Genomic DNA, 13561 nt, shown 5'->3' on the forward strand with positions numbered 1-13561 from the left:
GGGATTAAAGGCGTGTGCCACCACCACCCAGCTGGATTAAGATGTTTAACAGGGAGTTTCAACACAGCCGAGCATTTAGGCTGTGGCATGGACTCTGCTTGCTGCTTTCAGTCAGATTTACAGTGAGAATCCAGAGATAAAAGAGTTGCAGAAACATGGAAAATGTATACTTGGGGCGCACGAACAAAGTTAAAGTTGTAGATAAAACAGAAGAGGGTAAACCTGAGGGAAGCCTCCGGGGTATAAAACTCAAAGCCTGTCTGAAAAACTTTCCTTTTGAGACCACATGATTAGAAGACTTAAAAACTTTCAAACAGGAGAAGGCACCGGAATGTTTAACATACAAAGTGCTTTGGTCTATACTGCCAGCTTGAAAAGACGTAGAATCGAACGGCCTCGGAGCTACCTCTCTGGGGATGTCTGTGAGGGGTTTTCCAGACTAAGTTCATTGACCCATCCTAACTGTCAGACAAAATGAAAAGGAGAAAGACACCTGAGCACTATCGATGACTGCAGGAGAAGAAGAAGAAGCCAAGAGATTCAAAGTTGCTGGCTCTCTGGATGGAGCACAGGAGGTCCCAGCAAGTTGGGAAACCCGTCAACCTCTGGATGCTAAAAAGAACGAGGAAATGTGTTTCCCAGAGCACCTCCAAATAGGACCACAGGCCCACTGACACCCAGCAGTACTGAGTACGCATTCTCTTCAGACGCCGTGGAGCATACACCTGACGGAAGGTCATCAGGCAAGCCCCCGAGATGTAAAGGAGCTGATCACAATACAGTCAAGTTGGGAGCTGCTGACAGAGATGTAAGAAAGAAGGTTCCGAGCTCCTGCAAAGTAAACAACACACTTACACTTACGAAGCTTCTAAATAATCCACTGCAGAGGTCTCAAGGGAGAGAACTACACTAATCTGAAGGAAAACAGAAATCTAATAAGGTTCAAATGTAAAATCACAAACGCTGGTTGTGGTGGGAGGGAGTTTTTAGGAGCTGTAAAGAGACCACAAGTTCTTTTTTCCTTTTTAATTTGTACATACGTGTACATGTATGTGTGAGTGCAGGCACATGAGTGGTGGAGTTATTGCAGAGGTCAGAGGACAACTCTCAGGGCTGGCATCCAGAACTGAACTTGGGTCTTAGGTCTTGTGCATGCAAGTACCTTTACCCACTGAGCCATCTCGCCGGCCCAAATCCTTACATTCGACACCAGAATCAAGCAAGCAAAAAAACTATATCTCTGATAAATTTGAGCAAAATAATTGTCGTGCAAAAAGAAAATCCTATTATCTAGAATATAAAAAGAACTCAAACGTCAAGTGAAAAAAAAAATTCAAGTTAAAAATTGGACAAAATAAGTTGGTGGTGCACGCCTTGAATTCCAGCACTCAGGAGGCAGAAGCAGATGGATCTCTGTGAGTTTGAGGCCAGCCTGGTCTACAGAGTGAGTTCTAGGACAGTCAGGGCTGTTATACAGAGAAATGCTGTCTTCAAAAACAGAACAAAAACAAACAGAAAAAGGGGGTGGGGGGACAAAGAGGCAAAGCAATAGGGACATCCACATTCAAACCACTACAGACATCCCCACCACTATTAGAATGGGGAGGGGGGCGGTACAAACACTGGCACTGATGCTTCTTTAAATATGCAACCAGCATGACCCAGGCACAGCACTCCCCAGTGTTGGTGAGGGAAATAAAGACTTATCTTCACATCAAACCAGCATATAAATGTTCTCAACCCTAGGGGGAGGCAGGTGAAAGCTAAAAGACTAGGAACAATTCACATCAATTTCGGTGTACAGATGGTAAACAGCCTGTGGTAAATCCATGCTGCTCACCAAGAAGAAGAAGAAGGAAAAACAGAATAGTGGGAAACGTCCACCTCCAGAGATCACACACCATGCTACAGGAGTCGTGTGTCGCTTAAGACTAGTGTATGTCACTCCTCAAAGTGACAAAATTATAGAAACAGAGAAGACTGGACTGGGAGGTAGCTTAGTGGCAGAGTGCTTGCCCATCTGAGCAAAGCCATAGGTTCAGTCCCCAGCACAGGAGGAAAAAGAGGAGGAGGGGGAGAGAAAAATTGGAAAAGGAACGGAAGAGGCAGAAGACAGTGGTCAGCAGGAATCAAGAAGACGGTGGTAAGTAAATGAGTCTAGCTATCAACAGGCAAGCGGAGGAGCTTCCCGCAGCGGAATGCTCTGGATCTTGACTGTGTGGACAGATGTCGACACCTAACTGACATCTTAGTTTGCAAAGTCAGCATCCCTGGGGAAAACTGGGTAACAGCACTCACTTTAAGAGTCAAGTGCAAAGACAGAAATTGTCCTAAGGCATTTAGACAGACATGAGTTTAATGCAGGGAATTAGGTCACCATTAAAGTGTCGCAAGGATGGAGGAGTGGCCTTGTGGTTAGCATCTAGGTAGAGTTCTGAATCAGAACCACAGAACCGGCCCACCATCAACGTGTCTACCTCCATGAACAGAAAGACAGAAAAAAACAAAAAAACAGGCCACTGCACCGGCAGCTCCAACAACGAATCACCTCCCACCTTAGTCCATCCCAACGTAGATGCTCCACACCCTAACCAAAACCCACAGGTAAGAGAGGAACCAGGAGCGCACATCAACGCCACTCCAAGCTGTTTGTGGCTGGCCTGCTCCAAATCACACGCTTGCTTCCATACAGCCAAGTCACGACAGAACCACAGGAACCGGGACATACATTCTGTTTTCTAACCTCTGGGATCTGGGTTGGTCTCTCTCTTGTTCCCAGGTAGAGGACCAAAGTGATGGAATAACCAAACCAATAAACAACAAAAAAGTTGGTCTGTATATTATCACACCAAAAAAGCCCTAAGGTGCCTTTTGAATTCAAAGATAAATAACCAAATGCCCACCACTACTAGTAACCAAATAAAGATTCTAGTAAACAATAAAATAGCCATTTTAACTTCTCAAATTAGAAGTTACCAGTGTTGCTCAATATAAGGAAATGTACAAACGTTTTGCCCTCTGTATTCTAAACACACTACCTAGAGGAATTAGACATCCATAGCTGTGGAGGCCCACAAAGGTTTCCTAGTGAGATCTGAGCTTGCTTTACCCAGCAGGGCTGCATAAGAGGATTTCCTGTGCAGTCACTAGGTGATCAGAAAGGTCTGCACTTGGCTGTGCTAGGGGGAGGTCTTTGCTCCACCCCTAGGCATTCCTATAAAAAGCCCTTTAGAAGAGACAGAAAGGGCCAGTGGATAATGATCTAGGCCCTCCTGTGTTTCTATCTGTGTCTCTCCCCTCTATATTTTTATCTAAATCTCTTATCCTTCACTCCTCAAGAGTACCCTGGGGAAAAAAGTGGGAGCTGGTCTCCCACACATAGCTATGGCCTGGAGAGTTGGCTCAGGGGTTAAGAACACTTGTTGCTTTTGCAGAGGACCTGGGATTCCCAACACCCACATGGTGGCTCACAATTATCTGTAACTCCAGTCCCAGGGGATCCAATGCCCTCTTCCGATCTCCATGGGCACCAGGCACTCATGTGCATACACATAAAACCAGGCAAAACACTCATACACATAAAATAATAAAATTAATATTAAATCCATAACTAATAAATATTTGGTTGTGAGAGTATCTATCAGTGCTACTTATGAAAGCAAAAATTAAAAATAACCTAATATTCAAGAAGGGCTGCCTAAACTACAGAGCAACATGTGAAGTCATCCAAAGTTATGGTTTCAATTACACATCCACATGGAACCCCAGTTTTGAACCTCCCTAACTACGGGTAGGCATGGGGAGGGGTGTCATACACAGGTACTAAACATGCTTGTAGGACCAGAGACTGGCAGGACAGAGGACATGTTGGCAGCAATGGGGCTGTAAATGGGGCTGTAAAAAAAAAATTTCTTTTTTGTGGCCTACGTTATTTCATGAAGACATCCTGGAAGGAAAGGCCGGAGTGTTTTCAATGGATTGACAACTCAGAATAGTGCACTTATTCTGGCAAACAGAAAGAGCAGCTGTAAGTTTTACTATTCAGCATTGGCTCTGTCTGTCTGTGTCCTCCTTCTCCTGTGCTAACCATTCATAGGCACACACTCCAAGACATGCTTCTGCATTTACTGCTCTATCCCATGTGCTCAAACTTGCAACCTCCTGCTTGCTCACTTCCTTTTAACAAGAATGTACCTACACATGCATGGCCCCCCTGGTGTGTTATATGCAGCTGGATTTGACTTGCACACATTTCTGGGTCTTCTGCATAGTTTAAAGTCTCATTCCCAAGGCCGCTGGCAAGCACATGGGCAGACACACAGACAAACACTAATCAAGCTATGCTGAACATACAAAGGCCAGTCCATAAAACCAGATTTAAGTTAGATACACAGATGGGGGGGTCTTTAGGGAGTGGGGGAACAGACCTGCTCAACAAGAGGGAAACCAAGTCTGGTACTGGAAACCTCACTAACTATTCAGAAGGAGAGAGGAGGGTAAAATAAGGATAAGAGTATCTGAAAAAGCCACAAAGAATCATACTATTAACTACCCAGAAACAAACCACGCCTATAAGACACCTAATTAAGTCTATAAATACATATATGCAGCTTTAACAAACCTCATCTGGGCTGACAAAGCTCCCTTGCAGAGCCAAAGACCACCTAACAAAAACCCCAACACCAGACACAAGAAGCTCTCTTTTGAGTTGGTCAGGGCTGTCCAAGAGATTCCCAAAGCATACAGCCCATTGCTGTTGACCTTGGCTGCCCACCAAAGGTAAGTCCCTACTGCTGAAGACATCAGGCACACCAGAAACAGGGCCCAGGGACCCCTGCGCTGGAACTGACCTGAACGCCCCCTCCCTGAGGACTAGCTTCCATGGTACCAGAAGGCACCATGCGAGCTTCCAAAGGAGGGAGGCAACCAATAGTCCTACCCAGCTGTGACTCCTGTGAACCACAGCAATGACCAGCATGGCACAATAACCCTAAGGCGCAGCCGTGGCACACAGACCTTGGTGGTACTCAACAGCTCTCTCACTGGACTTAAGGCCTGCTCAACAAGAGGGAGACCATGCCTGGGACTGGAAACCTCGATAAGTACTCAGTGCTGGAGAAGTCATGTTATTGGAGGAGAATGTACATCCACTAATTTACTAAGCCAGCATAATCCCGAAGGATCTATCAACATTTGTCCTTCTACCCACAGATACACATAGTCCTCCTCATCCCTCACCAAGGAAACTTCTCTTTGCAACAGACCTGAGACCAACACTGAAAACCACAACCCACCAAACTGCAGGTTTGTGAACTCAGTCCCAAGGGATACATCTACAAGATGCTCTTACCCCTAAGGCTCAGAGAACGCTGTGGAAGAAGGGGGAAGAAAGACTGTAAGAGCCAGTGGACCCGGGACTTTGCTGTGAAATCGTGTCTCCTGGTAACACCAGAAGTTACAGCCATAGCCTCACCCACACGACTGTCCAAACATTCCAGAATGATACCAGTGAACTGGCCAAAATGGGCAGAGAGAAGCCCATGAGGCCCCAACCCTACCCAAAGAACTACCGGCAAGTGAGGAAAGCTGAAAGTGGTCTTCTCCGGGGAAGAGCACACCAATTGTTGGTTGTCCAGTGCCAAATGGTCAGCCCTGAAAACATACACACAAGTGACCTTATACAAACCGGACAAGTTATATTTAGGAATATATATGGAGATATGTATATGCATACAATAACAATTAAGTTGCAGGGGGAAAGAGGCCATGAATTTGAAGGAGAGCAAGGAAGGGTATATGGGAGTGTTTGGAGGGAAGAAAGTGGGTGAGAGTTGTTATAATTATCTCAAAAATAAAATTTTAAAAGCTGGATATAAAAGAAAAACATTGCTATGAACTGCCTCGTCGGCAGGACTCTAGGAGTCACCTTTCTCTTCAACCTCATCATCGTCTGCATCTGTCCTTCCTCTAAGCCGAAGGAAATGCACTTTTTTTTCCCAGACAGGGTCTCTCTATTAGGTAGTCCTGGCTGCCCTGGAACTCGCTCTGTAGACTGTGGCCTGGAACTCAGAGATCCGGCCGCTTCTGCCTCCTGAGTAATGTAAAGGCGTGCGCCACCTCCTGGCAGAAAGGCACCTTGCCTTTGCAGAAAAAACCCTCACATTTTCGTGGTACTTGGCACATCGTATAAGTTAAGTGAATGCTTCTTTAAACTTTCAAAAGCACTTAACCACTAGTTAAGAAACTGGGGCTGAGGACCCGTATTATTTTGCTTATCTGCACCCCACACCTTACAGTACGCTCTGCTCTCGGCAGTAATAAATATCGACCCCATGGTGACGACTGGTGAGCATTCTGACTTTCCGTTAAACCAGCACTACATTCCCAGCAGATACACAAGGAAAGGGTGCTGGGGGCGCTGAACAGAGTGGGCGCCGCCGGAAGCGGCGGCTCCGGGTCCATCTGGGGTCTGCACACCTGGGTCTCCACATCTGGAGTCTACACAGCTGGGCTCGGAACACCTGGTGTCCCCAGAAGTTGGGTCCCCCACCCATGGGGCTCGTAAGGGCGAGTGGCCATAACATGGAAGCCTAGGAGGCAATTACAGAACAAACTTTTGGCGGGCACGGCGTCCAACGCTTTGAGAGTTACGGATGGAGCTGCAACAAGTGAGTGCGCATGCACGGTTGGCGGGGAAGCGCACATGGGAGGAGTTAGTGACCGGGACGCTCCAAGGCTGCCCGGTCGTCCCCGCCTAGGCCTGTGTCGCCCGGCGCTTTCCCGGCTCCCGCCCGCCCCCCTCGCCGGCCGGCTCACCCGTCAGGCCCCACTGCTGTAAGTCCTGCTCCTGCACCCGCGTCCGCACCGCCTCGGGTCCGCTCTCGGCCGGCAGCGCCCGCAGGAAGCGCGGCAAGTCACCCGCCATCCCCGGACAGGCTCCGCCCGCGGCCCCGCGGCCCCGCGCCTTCGCTCCCGCGCGCGCCGGGTGCAGCGCGCCGCCGCCGCCGCCAGAGGGCGCGCCCGCGCGCGTTCCCACGCCGCGGAAGCACGCAGGTGCGGAAGGCCTCGGTTCTAGGCGTGCGTCTGTGACTACGGGCGCAGTGACGCTGAGCTCCGATCTCCTAGCCTGGGCTCCGCGGGTAGCTCCAAGCTGGGCAGTCTCCGCTTTCATTTCTTATCTGTCTCCTTTAAACCCTGGGTCAGGTTCTGAGCAGCTCTGCATGTATTCAGTTAAGGGGTGTATGCTTAAAAACTGTTAAGACAAGGTGGATTGTATTACTATTTTAAGTCCTAGAATTACCTAATCTCTCTTTCCTCATTTATGACTGAAACACCAAGATAAGACTAACTTTTTATCTCTTAAGATATGTTAGTGACAAGACACTTAAAAACCTGGTGGTACATTCCTGTAATCTCAACACAGGAGGAGTTAGTGGCCAGGATGCTCCAGGGAAGGAGAATTGAGAGTTTGGGCTAGCCTGGGCTACATAGCAGGCATATGTCAATAAATAATAAATGCCAAAGCTCAGTGGGCAGAATGCTTGCACCAAGCCCTGGGTTCGATCCCCAAGTGCCGCATTAGTTGAGCATGATTGTGGGCACCTGTAATCCTAGCCCTGGGGAGGTGGCAGCAGGCAGACCAGAAGCTCAAGGTCATCCTCAGCTACACAGCAAGTTCAAAACCCGCCTAGGGTACATAAAACCCCACTTAAAAAATACATAAATAAGGTGTGAGCTTTTCTCCCCTCAAGATTCCAAGAGTAGCCACGCAAAATGTCCATGTGTGGTAAAACTATTGGCCAGGTTGTCCTATGAAGGACCAACACTGTCCCGCTATGTAGAAGCAGTCCTGTGATGGCTAAGGGAATTGACCCCTCCCTTATAAAGACTTCTCAGGAACACACAGAACCAGACCTGAAGTACTTATCAACCAGATCAAAGGGGAAGTGTCAGAAACACCAAGGTCACTGGATCTCAAATCCCTGCATCCCTCTGGAATCAAGTCGCCACTCGGATTACATCTGGGTTAAAGATGAACTCAAAACAAAGAAGCTGTTCTCAGTGGGTACATGCAGACTCTTTTTTACAATATGAAGTACGAGTGTGCTCTTAGAGGGATATAGTGGTATGATCTGTCCCTTACCAGGGGAGCTGAGCACACTTGTATCCCACCCCCCTCCATCTTCCCAGTAGAGCTGTATGGAATAAATTCCTTTCTTCGCTGTTATTTTTTCCTTTTCCATTTGATTTTTTTGGAGGCAAATGGCTGGACCTGGTTTCTTCAGAGTCCCCCAAATCAGGACTATGGCAGCACCTCTGACCATTCTCTTGCATCCCCAAAGGGTTGGCCTGTGAGTGTCATTTGTGACTTAACCAACACCAATGACTATCAAATGCCAGGTTTCTCCTGAGCAAATAGAATTCAGTAACAATCCAGGCAAACAAGGCTAGCTGTAGCCTCAGACGACCTAGTTCTCCTGAAGTGCTCTGCACTCAGGTGTAACTGGGTTCTTGTCTTCACTTATGTTTACAATGTCTGTATGAAGCCAAGTTTGGGATTTATTGAGGAAGTGATTATACCTACTGTAGATTGAAGCTTGAGAATCGGGAGAGACTTGCCTGAATGTCTCAACAATAGCTATCCACGTGATTTGTGACTTGTGTGGCTTTTGGGGTTACTTTGCTCAAAAGTATCTTACAAACATCTTCAGGGATTAAGCAGGTTTGAATTGGGTTACAAACATGGTCTGACTGACTTCTCTCTCTTGAAGCATTCTCTTGTGCACATGAATTGTACGGTGCTTCACAAGGATCATAGTTCAGGTTTGGGGATGAGAGAAGAGTACTGATTTAAGCTAAGCTCAAAGGCCACATATTTTGGCCTCAAGCTATCTGCACCCCATGTTTACTGCAGCTGCCTTTTACAATAGACAAAATGTGGAATCAGCCGAGATATCTCTCCGTGGGGAAATGCATGGAGAAATTATGGCATATATACATGCAGAGTCTATGTACATGTATACACATGTGTAACATACAGATACCTGTGTACATGCACATATGTGTACATAGATGTATGTCGTGTTTTGAGACAGAGTCTTGCTATGTAGTCCAGGCTGTACTCACTATGTAGCCTAAGCTGGCTTTGAACTCATGATCTTACTTCCTCAGCTTTCTGAGGGCCAGGATTGCAGTCACGTACAACCACACACACGATGGACTGTCATTGAGTCGTTAAAAGAATGAAATCCTGTCCTTTACAGCAACATGAGTGAGCCTAGAAGGCTCATGTTAAACAACAGGGATCAGGCACAGGATGACAAATACTGAACATCCTCAGTTTAATCAGACACTAACAGTGCTGATTTCACAGATCTAGAGAGCAGAGTAGCGGCTACTAGAGTGTTCTAGGTCCTTTCCTGTTGTTGATGTAAGACACTAAGACCAAGGCGACATAGAGAAGGGAAGGTTTATTTGGGACTACGGTTCCAGAGGGACAGGAGTCCATCGTCACCATGTGGTGCTCACAAGCACAAAGAGAGAACAATGGAGTTAGAAATGGTGTGAGTCTTTAAGTTCTCCAGACTCTCTCCAGTGACACATTTCTGGCAACAAAGCCACAATTCGTAAACCTCCCCAAACAGCACCACCAACCTGGGAACTAAGTGTTCAAAACCAGGAGCCTGTGGGGGAGATGTTCGTTCCAACCTCCACATAGAGAAAAGGAGGAGAACGGACAGACGGAGGATGGGGGTAGGCAGTTAGAGAGGGACAGGGCAATGGCACAGGAAGAATCTTTAACGTTCCTTTGCATGGCAAGGTACCAGTGCTTGACAAAAACTAATTAACATTTCAAATGAACCAGTAGAAAGAATTGTGAATGTTTCTAACTCAAAAGAGCTGATGTTTGAGGTGATGGAAATGCAAGTTTCCTTGTTCTGACCATTATTCATCACATGCATGACTGAGCTATACCAACGTGTTAGTGACTTTTGCATTATGGTTACGAAACAGTGCCTGCCCCGGAGGAAGAGCCCTGCTGGGTAAGTAATTGTTGAATGTCTGAGCCAGGTGCCTGGAAGCCATTCCAAATTTGAGACCCGTGTTTGTTAAAACTTTGAGATACAGAGAAGATGCACCACAGGTAGGGCAGCCAAGGCACAGAAGGCTTAAGAAACTTCGTTATGATTCTAGTGAGTCGTCAGCCTTAACTGGCAGGTAGAGTAGTTTGAATGCTTTTGGGGTTGGCGCTCCGGTTATGTAATCATATTTGTTTTATTCTTTCCATTATTCCTCCGCAGAGGAAGGCAGACATCTGGCAAGCACCTCAGTGAGATTAATGGTCACCAAATCACCCCTTTGCTTTTCCTTTTGCATTTGCAACTCCTACCAAAACAAGCGTGATCAAGCACAGGTCACCCACAGGTTATGTGTGCTCTCCTCTGTGTCCTTGCTCTGTGGGGTAACAGTCGTTCACTGGCAGCCTCCAGTGAGGCAGACATGAGGCTGTTAAGGTTGCAACCACAGAGCAAAGTTTGGGCTTCAGATGATGTCAGTACCCTGCAGTGAATCAGAATGAAAGAGACTTCGGTTTTCTTTCTCAAAAAAAAAAAAAAAAAAAACTACATTCTGACTTTAATGTTATTATACATCTTTGGTATCAAATAACATATATTTGGGGGGGGTTGTCTGTTTGGTTTTTTTTTTTTTTTTTGTTTTTTGTTTTTTTTTTTTTTGAGACAGGGTCTCTCTACATGGCCTTGGCTTTCCTGGAACTCACATTGTAGACCAGGCTAGCCTCGAACTCACAGGGAACTACCTGCCTCTGTCTCCTAAGTGCTGGGATTAAAGGCGTGTGCCCCCATGCCCAGCTGACAAATAATATATTTTAATAGGCTGTCTTTTATTTATTCTTTGACAGTTTCACACATGTAAACAATGTATCTTAATCATATCCCCTCCCAGGTACTAAGACACCCCCTCTACTTCATGCCCCCCCATACTCCTTTTTGAAACCCACTGAGTCCAGGTAGTGCTGCCTGATGGAATGTAGTGATCCTGTTGACTTAACATTGTGCTGGTCTTAGGCAGGTAACCACAGTGGCTGTGAGCTCAGGGGCGCAGTAGCCATACCATATCAAAAGACAGCATTTCACAACACTCTTCCCCATCCTCTGACTCTTGCGCTCTTTCTACCTCTTCTTCCGTGATGTCCCTTGAACCTTTCCAGTGGATGGGTGGTGATGATATGTCCCTTGAACCTTTCCAGTGGATAGGTGGTGGTGATATGTCCCTTGAACCTTTCCAGTGGATAGGTGGTGATGATATGTCCCTTGAACCTTTCCAGTGGATAGGTGGTGGTGATATGTCCCTTGAACCTTTCCAGTGGATAGGTGGTGATATAAATGTCTCATTTAGGACTGAGTACTCAGCACTTACTTATTTCAACACTTTGACTAGTTGTGAGCCTCTGCATTGACTGCTGGCCACTACAGACGGGGATGCTTCTCTAGCCAAGGTTGAGGAACACTAACCTGTAAACTAGATAGTTAGAAGGCAGACCATTTAGCAAGGCTTTCCTAGATTTTCCACTAGGGTCTATGACATTCCAAGCCACAGACTTTCGGCCCAGTGTGAATTCCCTCCTGCAGAGCAGGCCTCAAACCCAACCCAAAATCGGTTGGTTACTCCCACAACCTCATCCCACTAGTACAACAGTGAGCAGATCTTGCCTGGAAGGTCAATGTTGTAGGAAAATAGCACATAATAAATTAAAAAGCCAGTCACTTCAGAGAATTGATCCTCCTCTTTATTAAGGGCGTGACACTGAAATGCCATCAAGTACATGTTTACAGACATAGCTTGGATATTGTAGGCAGTTCTGAACTGAGATTGACCTTCAGGGTTTTCATTTGGCATGGCAATGCCTGATTTCTTTTTTTCTCTTAATGCCTTTGACTGTCATTCCTTGCCATCGAATTAGTTCTATGCAATTTCACATGGTCTGTTCTCTATTGAGCAGTAGACTGCCTGTGCAGTCCACTCCACTACCCGCTGCAGAGTCTCAGTTTGTTGACTTTGGAATCCAGCTTTTCAAACATATTTCCACATAAAGAGCAGGCTATCTAAACAATAAGGTTGAACAAAGGCAAAATGGTCCCCAAATGTCTTTGGACACTGGTTTCTCTAACTAAGACCACGGCCCTGGGGATTCTTCCAACCTCCCTTTTCTTTTTCCTAATTGGCAGGAACCCAAAGATGTCCTATGCCTTTACCCCTAAAATCCTACACCTTAGGTGTGAAAACTGAACACACTTGGTACATATGTGCTCATGTTCCTGAGACACAATGGAATGTGGAGCCCAGGGACTTCTCCATCTTCCCAAATGTTCAAAAAATTCTGTGTACTAGACTCTTTATAGTCAGACAATTTTAGTCATCCGAAAATGCTTCTGAAAGCCCATGGGACATAGTCATTTCAATGGGGAGAAATAATGTTACCTATCATATAAGGTGAAAAAAAAAATGATTTATAGGAAACTAAACGTGGTGGCCATCGCTGAATCACAGTGGCCAAAATGAAGTTTAATCCCTTTGTGACCTCCAACTGAAGCAAGAGCCGCAAACGGCATTTCAATGCACCTTCTCACATTGGAGGAAGATCATGTCTTCCCCTCTTTCCAAAGAGCTGAGACAGAAGTACAATGTTCGGTCTATGCCCGTTCGAAAGGATGATGAAGTCCAGGCTGTCCGAGGACACTACAAAGGCCAGCAGACTGGCCAAGTGGTCCAAGTGTCCAGGAAGAAATACGTCATCGACACTGAACAAGTGCAGCGAGAAAAGGCTAACGGCACAACTCTCCATGCGGGCATTCACCCCAGCAAGGTGGTTACCACCAGGCTAAAGCTGGACGAAGACCGCTAAAAGGTCCTGGAAAGGAAAGCCGAGTCTCGCCCGTAGGAATGAAGGGTAAACACAAGGGAGAAACAATTGAGAAGATGCAGGAGTGGGAGCATCTCATACACAACTTTCATTAAAGACTGCTTAAGTTAAAAAAAAAAAAAAAAAAAAAAAAAAAAGGGCCGGGCGGGCGGTGGTGGCGCACGCCTTTAAACCCAGCACTCGGGAGGCAGAGCCAGGTGGATCTCTGTGAGTTCGAGGCCAGCCTGGGCTACCAAGTGAGTTCCAGGAAAGGCGCAAAGCTTCACAGAGAAACCCTGTCTCGAAAAAACAAAAACAAAAACAAAAAAAAAAAAAAAAGAAAAAGAAACTAAATGTGAATTTGAATGTTCAAGAGTTCTGTAAAGGACCCAATGTCTTCGGTTGAGAATCACACAGTGTCTTAATTTCACCAGTGGAGACAATGACAAGTGTTAGCCCTCAAGTTGGGGGATGGGAGGTGGTGGCGCATACCTTCAATCCCAGCACTCAGGAGGCAGAGGCAGGCAGATCTCTGTGATTTTGAGGTCAACCTGGTCTACAGAGTGAGTTCCAAGGCAGCCAAGGCTACACAGAGAAACCCTGTCTCAAAAAGAAAAAAGATGGTAATCTCATTAGCTG

General features: G+C 46.4%; 3 protein-coding genes across 5 annotated transcripts in view; 2 read left to right on the forward strand and 1 right to left on the reverse strand.

Annotated features, from left to right (window-relative positions):
* The window catches only part of Chd1l (chromodomain helicase DNA binding protein 1 like), a 56902-nt gene extending 49925 nt beyond the window's left edge, over positions 1-6977 (reverse strand). The window contains exons 1-2 of one of the 2 annotated variants that reach the window (XM_052730010.1): positions 6817-6931; positions 494-831 (exon numbers count right to left, since the gene is read on the reverse strand). Coding sequence is in view for 1 of the 2 variants with exons in the window: in XM_052730009.1 (XP_052585969.1) it covers positions 6817-6925 (109 nt within the window). In the remaining variant the exon portion in view is untranslated. Of the gene's footprint in view, positions 1-493; positions 832-6816 lie in introns of both variants that reach the window. The other variant, XM_052730009.1, reaches the window with a different exon arrangement.
* Fmo5 (flavin containing dimethylaniline monoxygenase 5) overlaps positions 6597-13561 on the forward strand; it is a 45230-nt gene continuing 38265 nt past the window's right edge. The window contains exon 1 of one of the 2 annotated variants that reach the window (XM_052730015.1): positions 6597-6834. The gene's annotated coding sequence lies outside the window, so the exon portion shown is untranslated. Of the gene's footprint in view, positions 6835-6974; positions 7054-13561 lie in introns of those variants that run through there. The other variant, XM_052730016.1, reaches the window with a different exon arrangement.
* On the forward strand, positions 10766-13055 carry LOC128105129 (60S ribosomal protein L26-like). Its single transcript, XM_052730018.1, has one exon. It carries the CDS (start codon positions 12665-12667, stop codon positions 12923-12925), a length of 261 nt encoding a protein of 86 aa, XP_052585978.1. The 5' UTR covers positions 10766-12664; the 3' UTR covers positions 12926-13055.

Source organism: Peromyscus californicus, unplaced genomic scaffold, assembly GCF_007827085.1.
Source record: "Peromyscus californicus insignis strain IS unplaced genomic scaffold, ASM782708v3 Scaffold_9__1_contigs__length_137607984, whole genome shotgun sequence".
In the NCBI taxonomy this organism is placed as follows: domain Eukaryota; kingdom Metazoa; phylum Chordata; class Mammalia; order Rodentia; family Cricetidae; genus Peromyscus; species Peromyscus californicus.

Coding starts and splice junctions, on each gene's coding strand:
- LOC128105129 (XM_052730018.1), top strand. CDS start 12,665: ATGTCTTCCCCTCTTTCCAAAGAGCTGAGACAGAAGTACAATGTTCGG.